Source organism: Budorcas taxicolor, chromosome 19, assembly GCF_023091745.1.
Source record: "Budorcas taxicolor isolate Tak-1 chromosome 19, Takin1.1, whole genome shotgun sequence".
NCBI lineage: Eukaryota > Metazoa > Chordata > Mammalia > Artiodactyla > Bovidae > Budorcas > Budorcas taxicolor.
In genome coordinates, this window is record NC_068928.1 from 42,769,792 (window position 1) to 42,789,316 (window position 19,525).

At 37.5% G+C, this 19,525-nt stretch overlaps 1 protein-coding gene across 1 annotated transcript in view; it reads right to left on the reverse strand.

Annotated features, from left to right (window-relative positions):
* The window catches only part of BRCA1 (BRCA1 DNA repair associated), a 65,215-nt gene that overhangs the window by 16,306 nt on the left and 29,384 nt on the right, over window positions 1-19,525 (reverse strand). Inside the window, exons 11-15 of the mRNA XM_052658434.1 lie at window positions 13,443-13,614; window positions 8,235-8,361; window positions 6,247-6,431; window positions 3,288-3,598; window positions 94-181 (exon numbers count right to left, since the gene is read on the reverse strand). Coding sequence (XP_052514394.1) covers window positions 94-181; window positions 3,288-3,598; window positions 6,247-6,431; window positions 8,235-8,361; window positions 13,443-13,614 — 883 coding nt within the window. The remainder of the gene's footprint in view (window positions 1-93; window positions 182-3,287; window positions 3,599-6,246; window positions 6,432-8,234; window positions 8,362-13,442; window positions 13,615-19,525) is intronic.

The following is a 19,525-nucleotide window of genomic DNA, read 5'->3' on the forward strand; positions in this document are numbered from 1 at the left end:
CCGCATCGTAGACAGATGCTTTACCGTCTGAGCCACCAGGGAAGTCGTTTTACACAACAGATATAGCATATTCTGTAAAGGCTCTTGGTATACCTGTTTTCATAATGACATGAGTAGTCTCTTCAGTAATTAGATTAGTTAAAGTGACGTGATGTTTTCTGGCAAATTTCTGCACAAGCATCTGAAACCAAACCAAATATTACATTATAACAAATTACCTCTAGTACACAGCTTGAGAATTAGTTATCCCAGTTTTGAATTTCCATTTTTTCTCATAAAAGTACACCCTTTTTATTCTAATATGAAGTCTCAAAATAAGTAGTAATTTAATAAAAATTATGTACAAATCAGAGGAAGAAATTCTGAAGTAGTCTGTGCTAGCAGACATAGAATTATAACCAAAGATTCAAAATAATATTAATTTTCCCTTTAATAACAGATATGCAGATATCATTTGATTCCCTAAGATAGTTTCTTTGTGGAGTGACACCCTTTTATATTGTAATTTAGATTTATGAGTCTATACTTTATAAACTGAGGGGTAACTAGCCTATACAGAAAGTTATGCTTAGATAAGTGGCTTATAAAGAACTAGATTCACCCTGGTGACAGTTTCAAAACATTCAAGTCAAGATGCTTGTAAAGGTTAGTACAAATCTATCAATTCCTCTTAAGGAGAAGGATTAGAAGAGACACACACTTGCCTCAAAAGAAATCTAGAGCCTTTGAGCTATTATCTAGCAACCAAATAAAAAAATCAATAGGCAGTAAAAGAAATTAACCAGATCCATTATGGACACAGCTGACATAATTAGCAGCTACTGCCTGGTAAATAATTTTGTTTACTAAGGGTCATCACTGACTAGCCATTGCCACCCACGCCAGTATTTATGGGTGCCACGACTGCAGTGGAGGCCTAGCAACTTTCTTTCATGCTGCCTCACTCCGTACTGCCACAGGGCACTGAAAAAGACAAACTGGAGAAGTTAATGATATCCTCCCCCTTTTCCTACTGCCCTCTGCCAGGATCATTAGCAATTCTGAACTGATTAATTGCTGAAATCCCAGCCTTGAAACAGTGTTCAGTTAGAAGAGCAACTGCTGAAAAGATCATCTTAATATGGGCTTCAGAATTAATCATGTGTAATACAGTCAGAAGCTTTCATAATAAATTTACCACACTTCAGCAAGTCTGAATAGAGCTGAAAAGTTTTCCTCTTTGCTTATTTAAAGACAACAGTACCCAAGCCACTTAGAATCTAATATGCAGTTCAGGATTGCCCAGGGCAAGAAAGATTACATCATTTTAGCCTCCTCTGAAAAGCTGATCTCACAAAACAAAGGAATGAGAAATGCTAATTTTCAACGAATAAAGAATTTTAGATGTGTTGGCAAAAGACCAAAAGCAACACTATCAGACATAGGTATGAATTTTTAGAGCAAACAGCTATTCTGGGCACATGGTTATGAGGTGAGACTTCTCGCATTATTGATGAGATTCACTGTCTCTACTAGGGCAGTCATAGCTTACTTTTTGCCATTTTAGTAGTGAGACACGTCTGGCCATAGAGATCAGGTGCAGCTGCTAACCTATCAACAAGCTAGGATGAGAAATGGCTCCTATCCCAGGAAGGATATATTTAAGAATGAGTGTGTGCAAGCTACGTTGCCTCAGCTGTTCAACTCTTTGTGATCCTATGGGCTATATAGCTCGCCAGGTTCCTCTGTCCATGTGATTCTCCAGGCAAGAATACTAGAGTGGGTTGACATGCCCTCCTCCAGGGATCTTCCCAATCCAGGGATTGAACCTGAATCTCTGATGCCTCCTGTATTGACAGGTGGGTTCTTTACCATGAATGCCACCTGGGAGGCCTCATTTAAGAATGACTGAATCATTTCTCTGCATGCAATAAATGACATCCACTATTGAATCTTTTTGGAGAAGGAAATGGCAGCCCACTCCAGTATTCTTGCCTGGAAAATCCCATGGACCGCAGAGCCTGGTAGGCTACTGTCCATGGGGTTGCAAAGAGTTGGACACGGCTGAGCAACTTCACTTCACTCACTCAGTATACAGAGAAGGCAATGGCACCCCACTCCAGTACTCTTGCCTGGAAAATCCCATGGACGGAGGAGCCTGGTAGGCTACAGTCCACGGGGTCGCTAAGAGTTGGACATGACTGAGCGAATTCACTTTCACTTTTCACTTTCATGCATTGGAGAAGGAAATGGCGGCCCACTCCAGTGTTTTTGCCTGGAGAATCTCAGGGACAGAGGAGCCTGGTGAGCTTCCGTCTATGGGGTTGCACAGAGTCGGACATGACTGATGCGACTTAGCAGCAGCAGCAATGAATCTTTTCAACAGTGAAAATAGCTGAAGCTCCAATACTTTGGCCACCTGATGTGAAGAACTGACTCATTAAAAAAGACCCTGATGCTGGAAAAGATTGAGGGCAGGAAGAGAAGAGGACAGCAGAGGATGAAATGGTTGGATGGTATCACTGATTCAATGGACACGAGTTTGAGCAAACTCCGGGTGATAGTGAAGTGTCCTGGCATAGCCTGGCGTGCTGCAATCCACGGAGTTGCAAACAGTCAGACACAACTTAGCGACTCGACAACAACAACAAAGAATAGTCAAATTCATAGAGACAGAAGGTAGAATGGTGATGCCAGGGGGAATGAGGTGTTATTGTTTAATAGGTATAGAATTTTAGTTTTGCAAGATGAACAAACTTCTGGAGACTGGTTGCACAACAATGTGATAAACTTATCACTAACAGAACCATACACTTAAAAATGGTTAAGAAGGTAAATTTCATGTTGTGTGTATTCTACCATAACAGTATAACAACATCAAAACAATGTAATAAGCCAGGATAAAAAAAAATAAGCAATGGAAAAATGCTACTATCTGATGATGTGCTTAGAACCAACTGAAATTTAATCATGCAGGTAAGTTCACTCAGGTAGGAAAAAGATGCCTTATACTTGTTTTTTTCAATAGAAAGAAAATTAAAATTAAAAAAGCTCTGTATCATACTCAACACTCTAATCTTTCTGCTAATACTATTTCCTTTAGTAAATATATACAAAAATAATTCATGCTATAGCTTTATCTAGGTATAAATTTTTAGAAATTAGTAATGGAAATTAAATTACATAGAAATGAGCTTGTCGGCTAGATTTCTTCCTATAGGTTATTTACAGTTAACACCCATTTAAAACCATCTGCAGTATGTTAATGAAGGCTTGGTCGTTAGGGAAATACATATGGAGACACTCACGAGTTCTTTTGGGGTCAAGCCTGATGCCACCATAGAAAGTCTTTTGTTGCTTCTTTCTGTTGAAGATAACACTTCTGGCTTCTCTTTGCTCACACTTTCTTCCCTCAGGTTACACCCTGTAGTATTAGTAATGTGAGCAGCAGCTGGATTCTTGGTAGATTCTTCTACTCGAAATTGGGATAATTTCAGTGCAGAGGCTGTGGGTGGCATGCTGTGAACATGAGCTGGCTCTGGGGCTCTGTCTTCAGAGGGATCAGACTCGGGTTCATGAGAGAAGAGGCTGATTCCAGATTTCAGGTAAGGGGTTCCCTCTGGAAGGAATGAAGAAAGAAGTTTAATCTACATGGCCATGTATCTTGAATTATAACATCTAGTCTGCTAAGAATTTAAAAGATTAAGTTAGGTAAGAGAAAAATGGGTACATTAATAACACCGGGTAGATGTGCAAAGTGACAACTTTTCTAAAGGAAATCTGGCACGACGTGCAAAAGCCTTGTGTGTTTATACTCACAGTCAACAATTCTAGTTATAGAAATGTATCCTAAGGACATTAAAGAGGTCTGCACAAGTGTAGTCATGGGAAGGTTCACTGCAACAATGTTTATAACAGTAAAGCTTTAGAAACAAACTAAATGTCCAATAATGAGATTAAAAAAATCATGCCACATCCATCACAATGGAGTACTTACTCATCACGTATTCCATTGAATTACAATAAAATAGAGAAATGTACACATGCACATTCATTGTAGAATTATTCACAATAGCCAAGAGATGGAAGCAACCCAAATGTCTCTCAATGGATAAATGACTAAAGAAAATGTGATACACACACACACACACACACACACACACAGTTTTTTTGTTTGTTAGTTGTGTTAATTTTTTTTTAGTTCGTCTTGGCCATGCTGCTCGACGATCCCAGCTCCTGGGATCCTGTGGGATCCCAGTTCCCTGACCAGGGATAGAACTCGAACACCTTGCATTGGAAGCACGGAGTCTTAACCACTGGACTGCCAGAGAAGTCCCTCACACAATGGTTTTTAAAGAAAATCCTGTCACATGCTACAAACATGGATGAATGTTGAAGACAGTATACTAAATTAAAGAAGTCAGTCACAAAAGGATAAATACTGCATGATTCCATTTGTATGAGCTATCTAGAATAGCTAAACTCTTAGAAAGTAAAATGCTGACTCCGAGAGAATGCGGGAAGAAAAGGGAGTTGCTATTTAATGGGTACAGAATTTGTTTTATAAGATGAAAAATTTTAGAGATCTACTGCGTAATAATGGGAGTATACTTAATATTGCTGAGCTCTTAAAAATGGTTAAGAGGTAAATTTCATGTCTTTTTACCACAATTAAAGATAAATTAAAAATTTTTAAAGATACCATTTTTTTTCTTATAGGAATTATGTTTTATTTATTTATTTATGGTTGTGCTGGGTCTTCGTTGCCGCTTGGGCTTTTCTCTGTTTGCTGTGAATGGGGGCTACTGTTGTGGTTCCTGGGCTCTAGAGGACAGGTCCAATAACTGGTAAAAAGGGTTAGTTCCTCCAAGGCATGTAGGATCTTCCCAGACCAGGGACTGAACCCATGTCTCCTGCACTGGCAGACAAATTATTTAACAAACCCACCAGGGAAGTCTAAGATACCACTGATTTTTAAGATGCTACCTTATCTCAGTCTTAACATGAAATATGTTTATATCTTAGAATCCCTTAGATGCAATATTATATAGCCTGCTTTCTATAATTTCTGTCATTTATCTATTTTAGTTCTTAGGGGATGGTTTTGATTCAAATGTATACTTCAAAAAAGTTTTTATCTTATATTGGGGTATAGTTGACTGACAACATTGTATTAGTTTCAGGTATACAGAAAAGTGTTTCAGTTATAATCAAATGTATACTTTAATCTTTGGACTGTTTGTGAAGATTTTGGCACTGCCTAAATCAGTGAAACTTAAAAAAAAAAGGACCAAATACAAATAGTTGACTAAAAACAATCAAAATGTTTTTAAATTAGAAAAAAAAGACATGCTCCTGATATATTAAAGATGGCAAAGAAATACTGATCATGATTTTTTATTAGAAAATTAAAGTTTACGTAAACTGACTAAAGATATATAGCATATTTTATTATTGATGACAAGAATATAGGTAGTTTGAAATGGCTTTTTTATTACTTATATTCTTCAACCATCTGGTACTGAACATATTAATACTTTTGTAAGGAAGGAAAAAGGGTTGAAAATGAGACAGCTACTTACGATGGTATCATTAAATTTTTCACTCAATAAATTATCAGCTATCATTACCAAATTAAAAAAATACACCATCCCCAAAACATTTCAGAAAATGTCACTATATCAGCAAGTAAGCACAGCTAAGTAGAATGTATGAGATTACTAAAAAGACCCCAGTGAATATGGCTAAATACATTTAGGTGCCTAAGAGCACCTTTTATGATGATGTGTTTTTGAGGATTAATTTAAAACTTTCTTTACTGATTAAAACCTTGATTTACAAGCCATAAAACACACCTTTCAGTTATAGTGATTTATAAGGCATAAGATATATAGCAATTTATAGTCATTAATTCATAAAACAAGAGCTTACTTTAGAGATCTAACTCATTTTTCAATAAAGGACAGGATTAAAACGTTACCCTAGGGCCCTAGAACTCTTATTTAACAGTTGAAGTAAAATGTTTAGCAGTACCAAGAACTCTCTCATCCTCAAAACTGCTAGAGTTAAACCAATGTAGACAGATTAACAGTGGCAATAATTTTCTACTTGGATTAACATTCAAGCTATTTTTCTAATGGGTTTACATATAACAGATGCATTCATGATAGGCTACTACATTAGAAAGCTGATTTACTCAGAATGTCTTTAGGTAAGACTCAGAGTTAAATAAAAGTGTTTTCTCCACCAGAGCAGATGAAATATTACCTTGATCTTGTCTCGGCAAATAAGACCCCATTAAATCTTGGGCCTCACACTTAGCCAGTTGTTGCTCCTGCATGTCAGCAACATTAATGGGCTTCTTTTGAGATGGGCAGTTTCTGTCCTGAAGACTCCTTGAGCTGTGCATATACCACCTATTACCCGGCAACTGGGATTTAGAAGGGGAAGATCTGGAAAAAAGGAAGAAAGCAGAAAACCACTGCTGCAGCTTGTGAAAGGACTCATCACACTTTCTGAACAGCCAAGGCATAAGTGAAACAGCTCACTGTCACAGAGACTGGGAATGACTAGCGAAAGAGAACACAAGAGATGGCTAGGAGACTGGATTCATGATGTCTACCAACACGTCAGGGCTGACATGTAACATCTCCCCTTAGGTGCTGGTCTGAGGCAGCTTATCTCCTAGCTGTTTAAAAGCATGTCAGCAAATTTCAGCAAATTATCCACTGACACTCACATTCTATACACTATTTCAAATGAATGTATGAGAATCAGCTCTCATGAAAATAGAAAATTGATTAATTTTGACATTGTTACACTCATTCTTTCTACCCTATTTTAGCAAAATTCAGAGCCATCCCTACTTCCTGCCTTTTCAAGGTCCAAAATCACTCTAAAAACAAAAATCAGCTAGAAAACATCGTTAGAAGAGCATATGCACGTTGTAATTACTCTGCTCTTCCAGGTGTTTAGAACTTTGCTGAATAAGATATTTACCTACAGATTTAAAGGACCTCAGAGATCAGATAATTAATTCAAATAATTATTGGGTATTTACTGTGAGTCAGGCATTAAAGCTAGGCTCCACAGATTAAAGATGAGCAAGACCTGAACTGTTGCTCAAGAGTCTAGTAGAGGGAGGAAGTTCAATCAATGTGTAGGTTCTTTAATAGAAGTCTCAGGAGGGTATACTGGGGTGGGGAAGGAGGAAGTGGAATATTTCATCTAAATATTAAATGGGTGATTAGCTCAATTGGATAAAGCATGGCAATGAGGTCATTACCTCTAAACACGGGTTCAGTGCTCTATCACAGCCACCAGGCCAGCATCCCAGCCCCAAAAATGTATCCTCAGTTCAGTTCAAGAGGTTTGGAAAAGATGATGTGATTACATTATTGACAATATGTCACTATTCCCAGTTAGATAAGTGGAAATAGACGTATATTTGGTAGAAGCTCCATACGTATGAATTCCCTTTCTTTCCTGGAGTGGTGAGATGTGTGATTCTATCAGTTCTGAGACTCTTTCCTGGACTATCAATTTGGAATAATAGTCCAGAACTTGTCCTTTTATTTTCACTGTTATTAAGATCAAATGAAGGTACTTTTAAAACTAGGTAGTGTTTCATAGTCTTATATCAATAGTGATGTGAATAAAATCTCTGAAAAATATTCTGAATATTTACTGAGGTAAATCAGTAGCTAAACTTTTTCTAGGAAGGCAAAAACTTCAATGAGGGCAAGTATGGCCTTAGAGAAATCTACCTTCAGCCTCCAGGCTTACTGAGGCTTTAGTTCTATATATTTATATATACATACATATATATATATATACATACATACATATATATATATATACACACACACACACACACATATATATTTTTAAACAATTTTTAAATTGGAGTATAATTGCTTTACACTGTTGCTAGTTTCTGGTGCACAACGAAGTGAATCATATATCCCCGCGCTTGAACCTCCTTCCCTCCCACCCCTCACTAGTTCTCTATTTTATTCCAACATTGAGAAAGGGTAGATCTACTGTACATGCCTCATGTTGTAGCTCATGCCTGGTATAGGTCCAAAAAGCCAACATGAAATTAAACAAAAGATGTGTCCTAGGGCAATGAGAGGTTAGAAATGTCTATGTACAAAAACCTAGAGAAAGTATGGCAAAAAAAAATTAACATTAAGAGTTTAATGTCAGTACAGGTGCTATTCAGTGTCCCAGACTTGACATTTATTACTTCTTACCTTTCCATTCCTGGTTCTTTATTTTTATTGGTAGAACTATCCAGAGATACTGGAAACTTGTCAGCAGAGAGGCTTTCAGGATTCTGGCTTCTAGAATAGTCTCTACTTTTCTCTGAAGTTAATATTGCTTTAAATGGAATGAGAAAACAAAGAAATCAACTTTACTGCTTTGTCTTGATGGTGATCATTTAGGCGAGATTATTGATTTTTTTCAAAAGCAGCAATCTGTGACAATCAAATTGGTTTTTAAACAGGTATACCAGACAGAATTCTATAAACATAAGCAATACTGCACCAAATGGAACTAAATGACTAAAAAATAATAATGACAATAAAAAGGAACACTTTAAAACTGGGTAAATAAAGATACCCAGCTGAGACAAGGTTGAAAAAATCATATATTTATATTTTTTGACCCTGAATGATAAAGAAACAAGAATAGGAAATGAATTTTTATCTCTGCTGCAAACTACACTCAAATCTTCTCATATAACAGGGAAGAGAAAGTACTAGAAAGCACAAAGCACATCCCTCTTCCATCCCTATTTGCCTCCACATCAAAGATTGTATAGGATGGGGTTTAAGCTTCTACATGTGTGTGGAAACAACAGGGAGGGGTTAGATGAGAAAGAAAAAAGAGGTGACATTTTGCTTCACATTTTCAATTATTAAGAAAATAATAAACTGAAAAACCAATACAAATGAAAAACTCAAGGTGCCCACTGATAAGGAACCTAGAAGTAATATATGGAACTAATGATGAACTGGTGCAAGAAAGGAAAAAACACAGAAGAGACCCAAGGCAAAGTTCCGGCATGTTAGTACATCCTTTTTATTTATTAATTCCTCCAAATGTATTATTGTACCACTTCTTTCTAGAAAGTGGCTTAAAGGCAGAAATATTTAAAAAGCAAAAACAAATACTTAAAAATTACAAATGCCTTCTATCCATTACAAAGTCACTGACAACTGTAATTTATTTTGAGCTTTTATTAGGAAAGCCAAACTCCATACATCTAGACAGAAAAATGTAAACAAAGAGCTGTATTAATTAAACTATTTTTTAAGACACTGGGTAGCCTGGGGGGAAATAATCATTGATTTCCTGAGTTAATCCTCAAATACATTATTTATAGCTTCCTTTATAGTCATGTTTTCTGGACCTGTGCCTTTCTAGGAACACAAGAACCCTACCCTGGGGGTAAGGTGCTGAAACGAAGGAGGGTCTAACCATGAACCAGCGGGTTTTTCTTTCAACTGGAAAATAAAGTGTTTTTAATATAGGCATCATTTTCCGCCTAAATATAGGGTGATCACTGATAGAAGGTAATGTGCAGTCTCTAAGGAAACAAACAGAATTAACCACTGGAAAGGTTTTTTTCTTGTTTGTTTTTAAAGTGAGAGAGTGGGAAGGGAAAGGCCTCAGACACAAACACAGATATTAAAAATCATTCTATCACCTGGACAGTTAACATATGAGTTCCTCTTTTCACTACAATAAAGCCCAAACTACAAAGAAAATAAGCTACCCTGAGTTAGGATGCAATAACTCAGTATTACTTAAAAAAAACACAGGGAAAAATGTTTCTGCTCTTCTTTTTCCTTAATCCTTTTTTCATAAAAGCAGGGATCCAGTGCCCAAGTATTGGAATAGTATTGTAATCTCCCCAAAATCATTCCTTCATCTGCGTATCTTAACATTAGTTATATTCTTCATGGGTAGGGAGTATGGGTCAGACCAAACATTTAATAAATTTTACTGACTGCCTATTAGGTACTAATAAGCACTGTTGCAAAGTATTGGGAAGAATGAAAGGAAAAGACATTGAAGAGGGAGGAAAGAGATACTGACTTGTGATAAGCCCTAAGTGTCCATGAATCAATGTACTGTAGGACAACAATCAGATGGTCTGAAAATTATCTCAGCTATAACAGACTATGATGTTTCAAATGCTAATGTTTGCTTTACGAATGACAGGTAATCCAGGAGGAAAACAAAAAGCAAAAAAAAAAAAAAAGCAAAGTGCATGGTATGAAATAGCTTTACCTGGGAAGTACACATAATTTGTAATGGTTAAGAATACACATTTGCACAAAAATATTATGTAGACTTGGGGATGACCCTTAGATAAACAGTAGGGCAGATATAGGCTGAGGACAGGACATTTGATATAAAGACCTTAGAAGGTGGCTTTCATCATCCTTAAAAATACTGAATCTTAAATAAAAACTTGTGAAATCTAATTAAGTCGAGTTTCATTCACTGCTAGTAATGTACTAATGTTGATTTCTTAGTCTTGACAATTGTACCATGGTCATGTAAGACAACATTAGGAGAACCTGAAACTAGGTAAGGGGTAAGAGTTCCTGCAGGAACTCTCCGTACTATCATTGCTCCTTTCCAGGAAATCAAAAGTTATTCAAAAATAAAACATTTATTTAAAAAACAAGTTATTTTAATACAGCTGAAGGTAAACAGAACTTTTCCCAGGATTAAGAAGCTGCGTGTTCCAATGCAGGGGACGTGGGTTTGATCCCTGGTAGGGGAAGTAAGATCCCACATGCCATGCACTGTGGCAAAAAAAAAGTTTCCTTGAATTTCAGTTAGAATCACACCAATTTAAGAGGGAAAAAGACACAAAACTTAAGCTATTAAGTTGATGCTCAAAATGTTTCAGAACTAAAGCCACAAAACTCCAAAATCCATATCCAGACATTTTCTTTCAGTAACTCTAGAGTGGGCTTCAGAGTTTTGTTTTCTATTTGTTTTAATATTTATTACTTGGCTGTGCTGGGTCTTAGTTGTGGCAAGCAGGATCTTTAGTTGTGGTATGTGGGATCTAGTTCCCTGACCAAGGATTGAATCCAGGTCCCCTGTGTTAGGAGTGTAGAGTCTTAGCCATTGAATTACCAGAGAAGTCTCTGGGCTTCAGAGTTTTAATCAAATGAATTAAAATATTCATTGAGGGGACTTCCCTCGTGGTCCAGTGGCTGAGAATCTACCTTACAACAAGGGGGGACGTAGGTTTGATCCCTAGTCAGGGTGAAGTAACTAAGGTCCTACATGCTCCCATGAGCCATAACTAGAAAGCCTGTGTGCCACAACTTTGTTGCTGAAACTAAGACCCAACACAGCCAAATAAATAAATATATTAAAAAATATATATTTATTGAGTACCTACTGTGTTCCAGGCACAGGTGTAAGGGTTCTCTGCCCACATGGATCTTATATTCTAGTGCGAGGTAATAAGGAACTCTAAACAATATGCAAGACAAATTAGATATCGTTAAAAGTTACTAAGGGCTATGAAAAAAAGTAACAGTCTAACAGGGTAAAATGGGGCTGGAAAAATCAAGAGACTTAAAAACCACGATTAAAAAATACTGTGTTTATGGGTGATCCTGAGAAGTAGCATTTCAGCATTTTGAACAACGTATTCAAGTTATGCAAACAAAAGTGTTCATGGCAGACACTCCCTGTGGAGTTGGAACTTTTTTTTTTAATGGGGATCTTCTCATAATCCTCTCTTCCCCTCCTCTCAACATTTACCCACTACCTTCTGAAGATGTTATAATTTCATAAGAAAGCAGACCAATGAATACGTTTATTACAAAGGATACAATAAAAGCTTTCTCTAAAGAAAAATGTTTTATATAGAGATTCGGAAGAAATTTTCAGTTTGTCAAATTCATAGTAAAACAGAATATATAAAACTATACCAAATTTGGAAAAAAAAAAAATTTTGTGTACAGATCTTCAGGAAAAAATAAACACCCTTCCCACAAAGATGAGATAACAAATTTACAGACATATTCAAAACCAGACAATAACATTTTGTCTCTGGTGCACTAAAATTGAAAGTCATCTGTTTTTAGACTGAAGATGGTGAAAGCATCAAAGAGAATTGTGAGGGGTCTGAGATTTTGGGCTTCCTTATCTGGGAGGTGAACTGAATGAAGATAAAGTTACAAAGAACGTATTTAAGGAAATACATTTGGAACCACTGCCATAGCAACAGAGTTCCTAGCTTCTCATGCATGAGCTACTTACTGTTTCTGAACATAAAAACACTGCAAGGCACACTCTACAATCAAGGCGACTCTACTGAGTAATTAAGAGTAGAGTTCCTAGAAAGACTCAAATGAAGGCCCTTTGGCCCCTGTAGCACTGATGAAAGGAGCAATGAAGAAGGGACTTTAACACTAAGTTAGCTAGACAGCTATCACTGAGATAGCTGTAAAGAGCACTGTGGGAGGGCCCACCATACCTGCCAGTTCCTAAGCACCAGCTCTCCCCTAGGACCCAGGCTTGTGTCTGGCATTTTATCTGTGTGTCTACATATTTGCTTCTATTTAGAACAATGACTGATATGTTGTCTTTCACAGGCCTTTTCCAATTAAAATTCAAATTTTCATCTCACTTTCATATATGTGAGGTTATTCTTCAGGTCAGTGCTCACTTCTTCCAGCTCAGAACAACTCTACCTGCCTGGTTACTCCAAATGCCTCCTCTTGTCTTGGTGATAACAGTCATGCATAATTGGGCTTTCTGTGGATCAAGGTGCAGTTCCTAAAGTACGTAAATCGTGTCCTACTCTTGTGACCCCATGGACTGCAGCCTGCAAGGCTCCTCTGCCCAGGGGACTTCCCAGGCAAGCATACTGGAGTGGATTGCCATCTCCTTCTCCAGAGGATCTTCCTGACCCAGGGATCAAACCTGCATCTCTTTGTCTCCTGCATTGGCAGGTGGATTCTTTACCCTTGAGCCAACTGGAAAGCTCATGAAGTATGTATAGACATCTCTCTCTACAAACCAAAAGGTACATTAAATAGTTTTGTGATCTGACACCAGTGTTATAGAAGTAAGTCTGAGTGGTTTTTAGAAAGTTTTCTAAAATTATGGGGTCACCTATTTCCAGCCTGCCCCATGACATTCAGGTCCCTGTGGGCAGCCCCATGGCATTTTCTTACTGTGGGTAGTCAGAAAGCAACACTTACTAACACTCTTGGTCCCTCTGAATAGCAAATTAGTTGTAAGCAGGAACTGTAAGTAAGGCTCTAAGATTTCTCACCACATGACTCAGCAAATACATGCTGAGCAAAGATCATAAAATACTGGTGCTGGGTTCATACCTTTCAGAATGAGATAAAGACTTAGAGAGGGAAGAATTTTGCTTAAGGTAACAGAGATTGGCTAGTATTACAAACCTCTTTCTGATGTGTCTTGCTCTAGATTTAGCAGGTGCTCTGGGCCATGAGAATCAGCTGTGAGGGAAGCAGAGCTGTGGGAAGGCTGGCTCCCATGCTGCTCTAACACAGCTTCCAGCTCGGCCATTTCTTGCTGGAGCTTTAGTAGGTTATCTTGCATGGTATCCCTCTGCTGCAGACAAGAGAAAATGAAACCAAGAAAGTCACATGCTTTTACAATAGAAACTTGCCAGAAAGCAAGAATATGTCAAACCAATTAATTTTAGCATGGGAACTGAAATTACCTCGTATGGAATTATGAGTTCTGGCTGAACACCTTTTAATTTGACCATATTCACACAATTAATGCCCATGAAATTATTTCAAAACAATGTTAGAGGAGGAAGAAAAATTCCTCAAACCCTCTGAAGTTTCCCCTAGCAGTGGAAGTGCAGAGTCTTAACCACTGGACTGCCAGGGAAGTCCCAACTGTGATGTCTTAAAAAAATTTTTTTTAATTATTTGGCCACGCTGCAGGGCATGCAAGATCTTAGTTCCTTAACCAGGAATCGAACCCATGGCCCCCTGCAATGGAAGCTTAGAGTCTTAACCATTGAATCTTCAGGAAATTCCCAATGGTGATGGTCTTTTGAAGTTAGTTATTTTCTTTTAATGCTAGGGAGTAAAGAAAAAATTAAGGTACTTAAATACTTCTGGTATTTACAGTTAGCATGACTGGTGAAGGAAATGGCAACCCATTTCAGTATTCTTGCCTGGGAAATCCCATGGACAGAGGAGATTAGAGGGCTACAGTCCATGGGGTCGCAAAGGGTTGCTCTTTCACACTCAGGGTGGATTTTCGAGCTCCAAGTCACACATTGAAGAACTACCTCATTTTATACTGCTTTGTGTAAAAATAAAGACTACTGTTTAACATTAAAAAAATTAGCATAAGAGTTAGTCCATATAAAAATGTCTGACTTCTGGCTTGTGAGGTCTCTTCCTTTTCGGGGATTCTTTGAACATTTATCTCTAACAGGAAGGGCACAGAGTTAACTCATTAACTTATCTATTTGTTCATTTAACTATTTGCTGACCACCTATTATATGCTAGGCACTGTCATAGGCTGGGGATACAGCCCTCGTGGTGCTGCCATTCTCGACAGTGACAGGGTACCTAAAGATCCACTGCCAAGAAGAACCTGCTAGAAGAAAGGGGCCCACAGAAAAAGCCCCCAGAAAGCCTGTAAGCCGTTACTGTTTTCAACTCAAGATAACAGGCTCCTCTTGCTTACGGGGCTCCTGATGTTTATTTCTCCAGATGAAGAAGAAACCTGCTTAGTGTAAGGTTTTTGATTAGCAAAGTATCAGGTAAGTAAGGCGCTCTCCAAAATACATATTTATTTTCTGTTAAAGACTTTTTAAAATTTATTTTTAGTTGAGTGGGGTCCTCTTTGCTACGTGAGGGCTTTTTCTAGTTTCAGTGTACAGGCTTCTCATTGCAGTGGCTTCTCTTGTTGTGGAGCATGGGCTCTAGAGCACATGGGCTCCGGTAGTTGCAGTGTGTGGGCTTGGTTAGTTGTGGCTCGTGAGCTCTAGAGCATGGGCTCAGCAGCTGTGTGGCATGTGGAATCTTCCAGGGCCAGGGATCAAACCCTACACTGGCAGGTGGATTCTCATCTACTGTACCACCAGGGAAGTCACAAAATACACGTTTCTTCATTACTTTTAGAAGTAGCATGTATGGCTGCCAGCAAACCCTGGGGAAATACAAATTACTTCACCCTGTTTCTTCTTCAGATCCTTGCAAATGACTTTGCTCTCTACTAAAAACAAGTCATCTACTTTCCCCTGCTACACTGAATTCACAGTTTTTAGGAGGTTTTTATGACTGGTAAATGTATTCCCTGCTCCACAAAGGCTTCTACTGCTACCCTGAGACTGCAGTGCTGCCAGAGTGTCCACAGCAGCACCATTGCCACCACGTGGTGCTTCTGAGTAGTTCCATCATTGATTGGATCCTCCTAGTCAAGGGCTCACCACAGAAATCTGGGATGAAATCGCAGGTATCAGATGAAGTTCAGGACCTCTATTGGTCACTACTGTCATGATCATCAGCTCTAACTTCTGTGGCCATTAAATAGGTTAGAAAATCAGAAAATATTAACAGTAATGGGAGAATAATAGGTAGATAACTTTCCTTTAGGTTTTTCCAAAACAATTACTTCATAACTTAGACAAATTCCCCTACAGGCAACTGGACAGATACATTTGGCAGACTAAACCCAAATTGGTTACCAAGTTTTCCTGATCAGAATTCTTATGTTTCTTGAATTAGTCCTACTTTTCTTATCTATTTCTACTCTGCTACTTTGATCTCTACTTTCACTACAGCTAAGGTTCCCTAAAAGCCATGTTTATCATGTCTCTTCTTTTCCAGTTAGGAACTTAGTAGTTCACCACTGCTCAGATAATAAGTTAACACTTTCTGAATACTATATAATTATTATTTGTTACTGCTCTCGTGATAAATTCCTAAGTACAGCATTGAAAATAGGCCTTCATACTCTGATCTTATCTCTTACTTCTCCCTAAACCACCACATATGCCCTATTTTCCAGTCACAATTTTGTGCTTCCTGGGCATTTCATGCTTCTGTGTCTTTGCCTTGATTTACTGCCTCCCTTCTCTTCCTACCTGAAAAAAAATTCTTCTCATTTTTTAAGGTCCAGCTTGAATATCTCCTTTGGAAGTCCCTACTAATAATATATCTCCTATCAGGAACATAATTCCTCACTCTACTTCATTTATATTGCTAATATATTAGTATTCCAAAGTGCAATACCTGACTCTCCGAGATGGGAAGAATCTTTCCTTAAGCATTCTTGTATTCAAAACACCCAGCAGACAAAGCATTTAATAAGTATTTAATGCAGACATGAATTAATGAATTTAGTTAATCAGCCTTTGATAAAGAACAGACACTAATGATACTGAATTAGCATTTATCCCCTAAATATGTCTCCCCAGTTCTGTATAAACAGACTTTGGGAAAAGATCCCACTTCAACCATTTTGCTTGTTGGCAGTACTCTAGATTTAAGTTAGCCCTGAAATCTGACTTTGGCTCTATTTTGGGTAGATGCTTGATAAAAACACTTCACAAAATGAATCTTGAACAAACAGATACATCTCTAGGAGTAAGATCAGAAATATAGAAAACAAGGAGATAGTTTAGTTTATTGAATGTCATATATTCTACAATATGGCTAAAGCAGGTGGAATCAGAAACCAGACATAACTCTAAAACATAAGGTATAAAAAGGTGAAAGCCATGTTGACAGAGCCCCAAACCCACACCCAGAAAAGATCATAGGAATTGCAAACAGAGAAAAGTCTTCCTAGGGAATTCCTTGGTGGTCCAGTGGTTAAGACTATCCTTGCATTGCAGTGGGCACAGGTTTGACCCCCGGTTGAGGAACTGAGATCCTGCAAGCCCCACAGCATGGCCAAAAAAGATAAAAAAGAAAAGACCTCCTAAATCCTTTCATGAATTTAGTCACCATGGCAATCCTGCAGAAGTGGAGAATATTGGCGACAGTTCAGGCACAGAACAGGCAGTGGTCTGACTCCAGAAGGCTTCAGTCCTAGAGGGATTTGCTCCATGTAGAAAACAGGCCAAAATAAGACAAGCCCTCTACCTACAGTCCTCAGAGCGATGCCAAGACTTAGAAGTTTAAAACTGGATACTACCCAGTGCTGGCCAAAGTATAGGAAAATGAGGGCTACCAAGTATTACCAGGGCTCGAAGAGCATAGCTTGGTTCAGTCTTTCTAAAGAACAATTAATAATCTGTCAAACACCAAAATTCCATACTAAGGAAGTCACTGGGGATATGAGCAAATTATTTAGTTATCAAGATAAGACTACAGAGCTGTACATGATAGCAAACTGTGTATTTTGCCCTGAAATCCTCATATTCAACCCTCAATTCAATTTTCACTGAAGAAAATTTAGTGACATAGTAAAAACAATACTAAGGCCTTGGTAAATTAAAAAAAATTGAAATCATTTCAAGCATCTTTTCTCTGATCATAATGTGGTAAGACTAGATGTCAACTACAGGAAAAAAAAATCGCTAAAAATACAAACATGGAGGCTAAACAACATGCTTCTGAATAACCAACAAACAATGGAAGAAATAAAAAAGGAAATCAAAATATGCATAAAAACAAATGAAAATGAAAACACGACAACCCAAAACCTATGGGATTCAGTAAAAGCAGTGCCAAGGGGAAGGTTCATAGCAATACAAGCTTACCTCAAGAAACAAGAGAAAAAATCAAATAAATAACCTAACTTTACACCTATAGCAACTAGACAAAGAAGAAATTAAGAGCCCCAGGGTTAGTAGAAGGAAAGAAATCAAAAAATCAGAGCAGAAATAAATGAAAAAGAAACAAAGGAGACTATAACAAAAATCAACAAAACCAAAAACTGGTTCTTTGAGAAGATAAATAAAATAGGCAAACCATTAGCCAGACTCATCAAGAAAAAAAGGGAGAAGAATCAAATCAATAAAATTAGAAATGAAAAGGGAGAAATGACAACAAACACAGAAATAAAAAGGATCATAAGAGACTACTATCAGCAACTATATGCCAATAAAAAGCATGGAAGAAATGGATGAGTTCTTAGAAAAATATAACCTTCCAAAACTGAACCAGGAAGAAATAGAAAATCTTAACAGACCCATCACAAGCACAGAAATTGAAACTATAATCAAACATCTTCCAACAAACAAAAGTCCAGGACTAGATGATTTCACAGGTGAATTCTACCGAAAATTTAGAGAAGAGTTAACACCTATCCTACTCAAACTCTTTCAGAAAATTGCAGAGGAAGGTAAACTCCTAAACTCATTCTGAGGCCACCATCAAACTAATACCAAAACCAGACAAAGATGCCACAAAAAAAAGAAAACTACAGGCCAATACCACTGATGAAAATAGATGCAAAAATCCTCAGCAAAATTCTAGCAAACAGATTCCAACAACATATTAAAAAGATCATACATCATGACCAAGTGGGCTTTATCCCAGGAATGCAAGGATTCTTCAATATTCACAAATCAATCAATGTGATACATCACATTAACAAACTGAAAAATAAAAACCACACAATTACCTCAGTAGATGCAGAGAAAGCCTTTGACAAAATTCAACATCCATTTATGATAAAAACTCTCCAGGAGGCAGGCACAGAAGGAACATACCTCAACATAATAAAAGCCATATACGATAAACCCACAGCAAACATTAGCCTCAATGGTGAAAAATGGAAAGAATTTCCCCTAAAGTAAGGAACAAGACAAGGGTGCCCACTCTTACCACTACTATTCAACATAGTTTTGGAAGTCTTAGCCACAGCAATCAGAGAAGAAAAAGAAATAAAAGGAATCCATATTAGAAAAGAAGAAGTAAAACTCTCACTGTTTGGAGATGACATGATCCTCTACATAGAAAACCCTAAGGACACCACCAGAAAATTACTAAAGCTAATCAATGAATATAGTAAAGTTGCAGAATATAAAATTAATACACAGAAATCCCTTGCATTCCTATACACTAACAATGAAAAAACAGAAAGAGAAATTAAAGAAACAATCCCATTCACCACTGCAACAAAAAGAATAAAATACTTAGGAATAAATCTACCTAAAGAAACAAAAGACCTAGATATAGAAAACTATAAAACACTGATGAAAGAAATCAAAGATGACACAAACAGATGGAGAAATAAACCATGTTCATGGATTGGAAGAATCAATATAGTGAAAACGAGTATACTACTCAAAGCAACCTATAGATTCAATGCAATCCCTATCAAGCTACCAACAATATTTTTCACAGAACTAGAACAAATAATTTCAAAATCTGTATGGAAGAGCCAAAGCAATCTTGAGAAAGAAGAATGGAACTGGAAGAATCAACCTTCCTGACTTCAGACTATACTACAAAGCTACAGTCATCAAGATAGTACGGTACTGGCACAAAAACAGAAATATAGATCAGTGGAACAAAATTGAAAGCCCAGAGATAAATC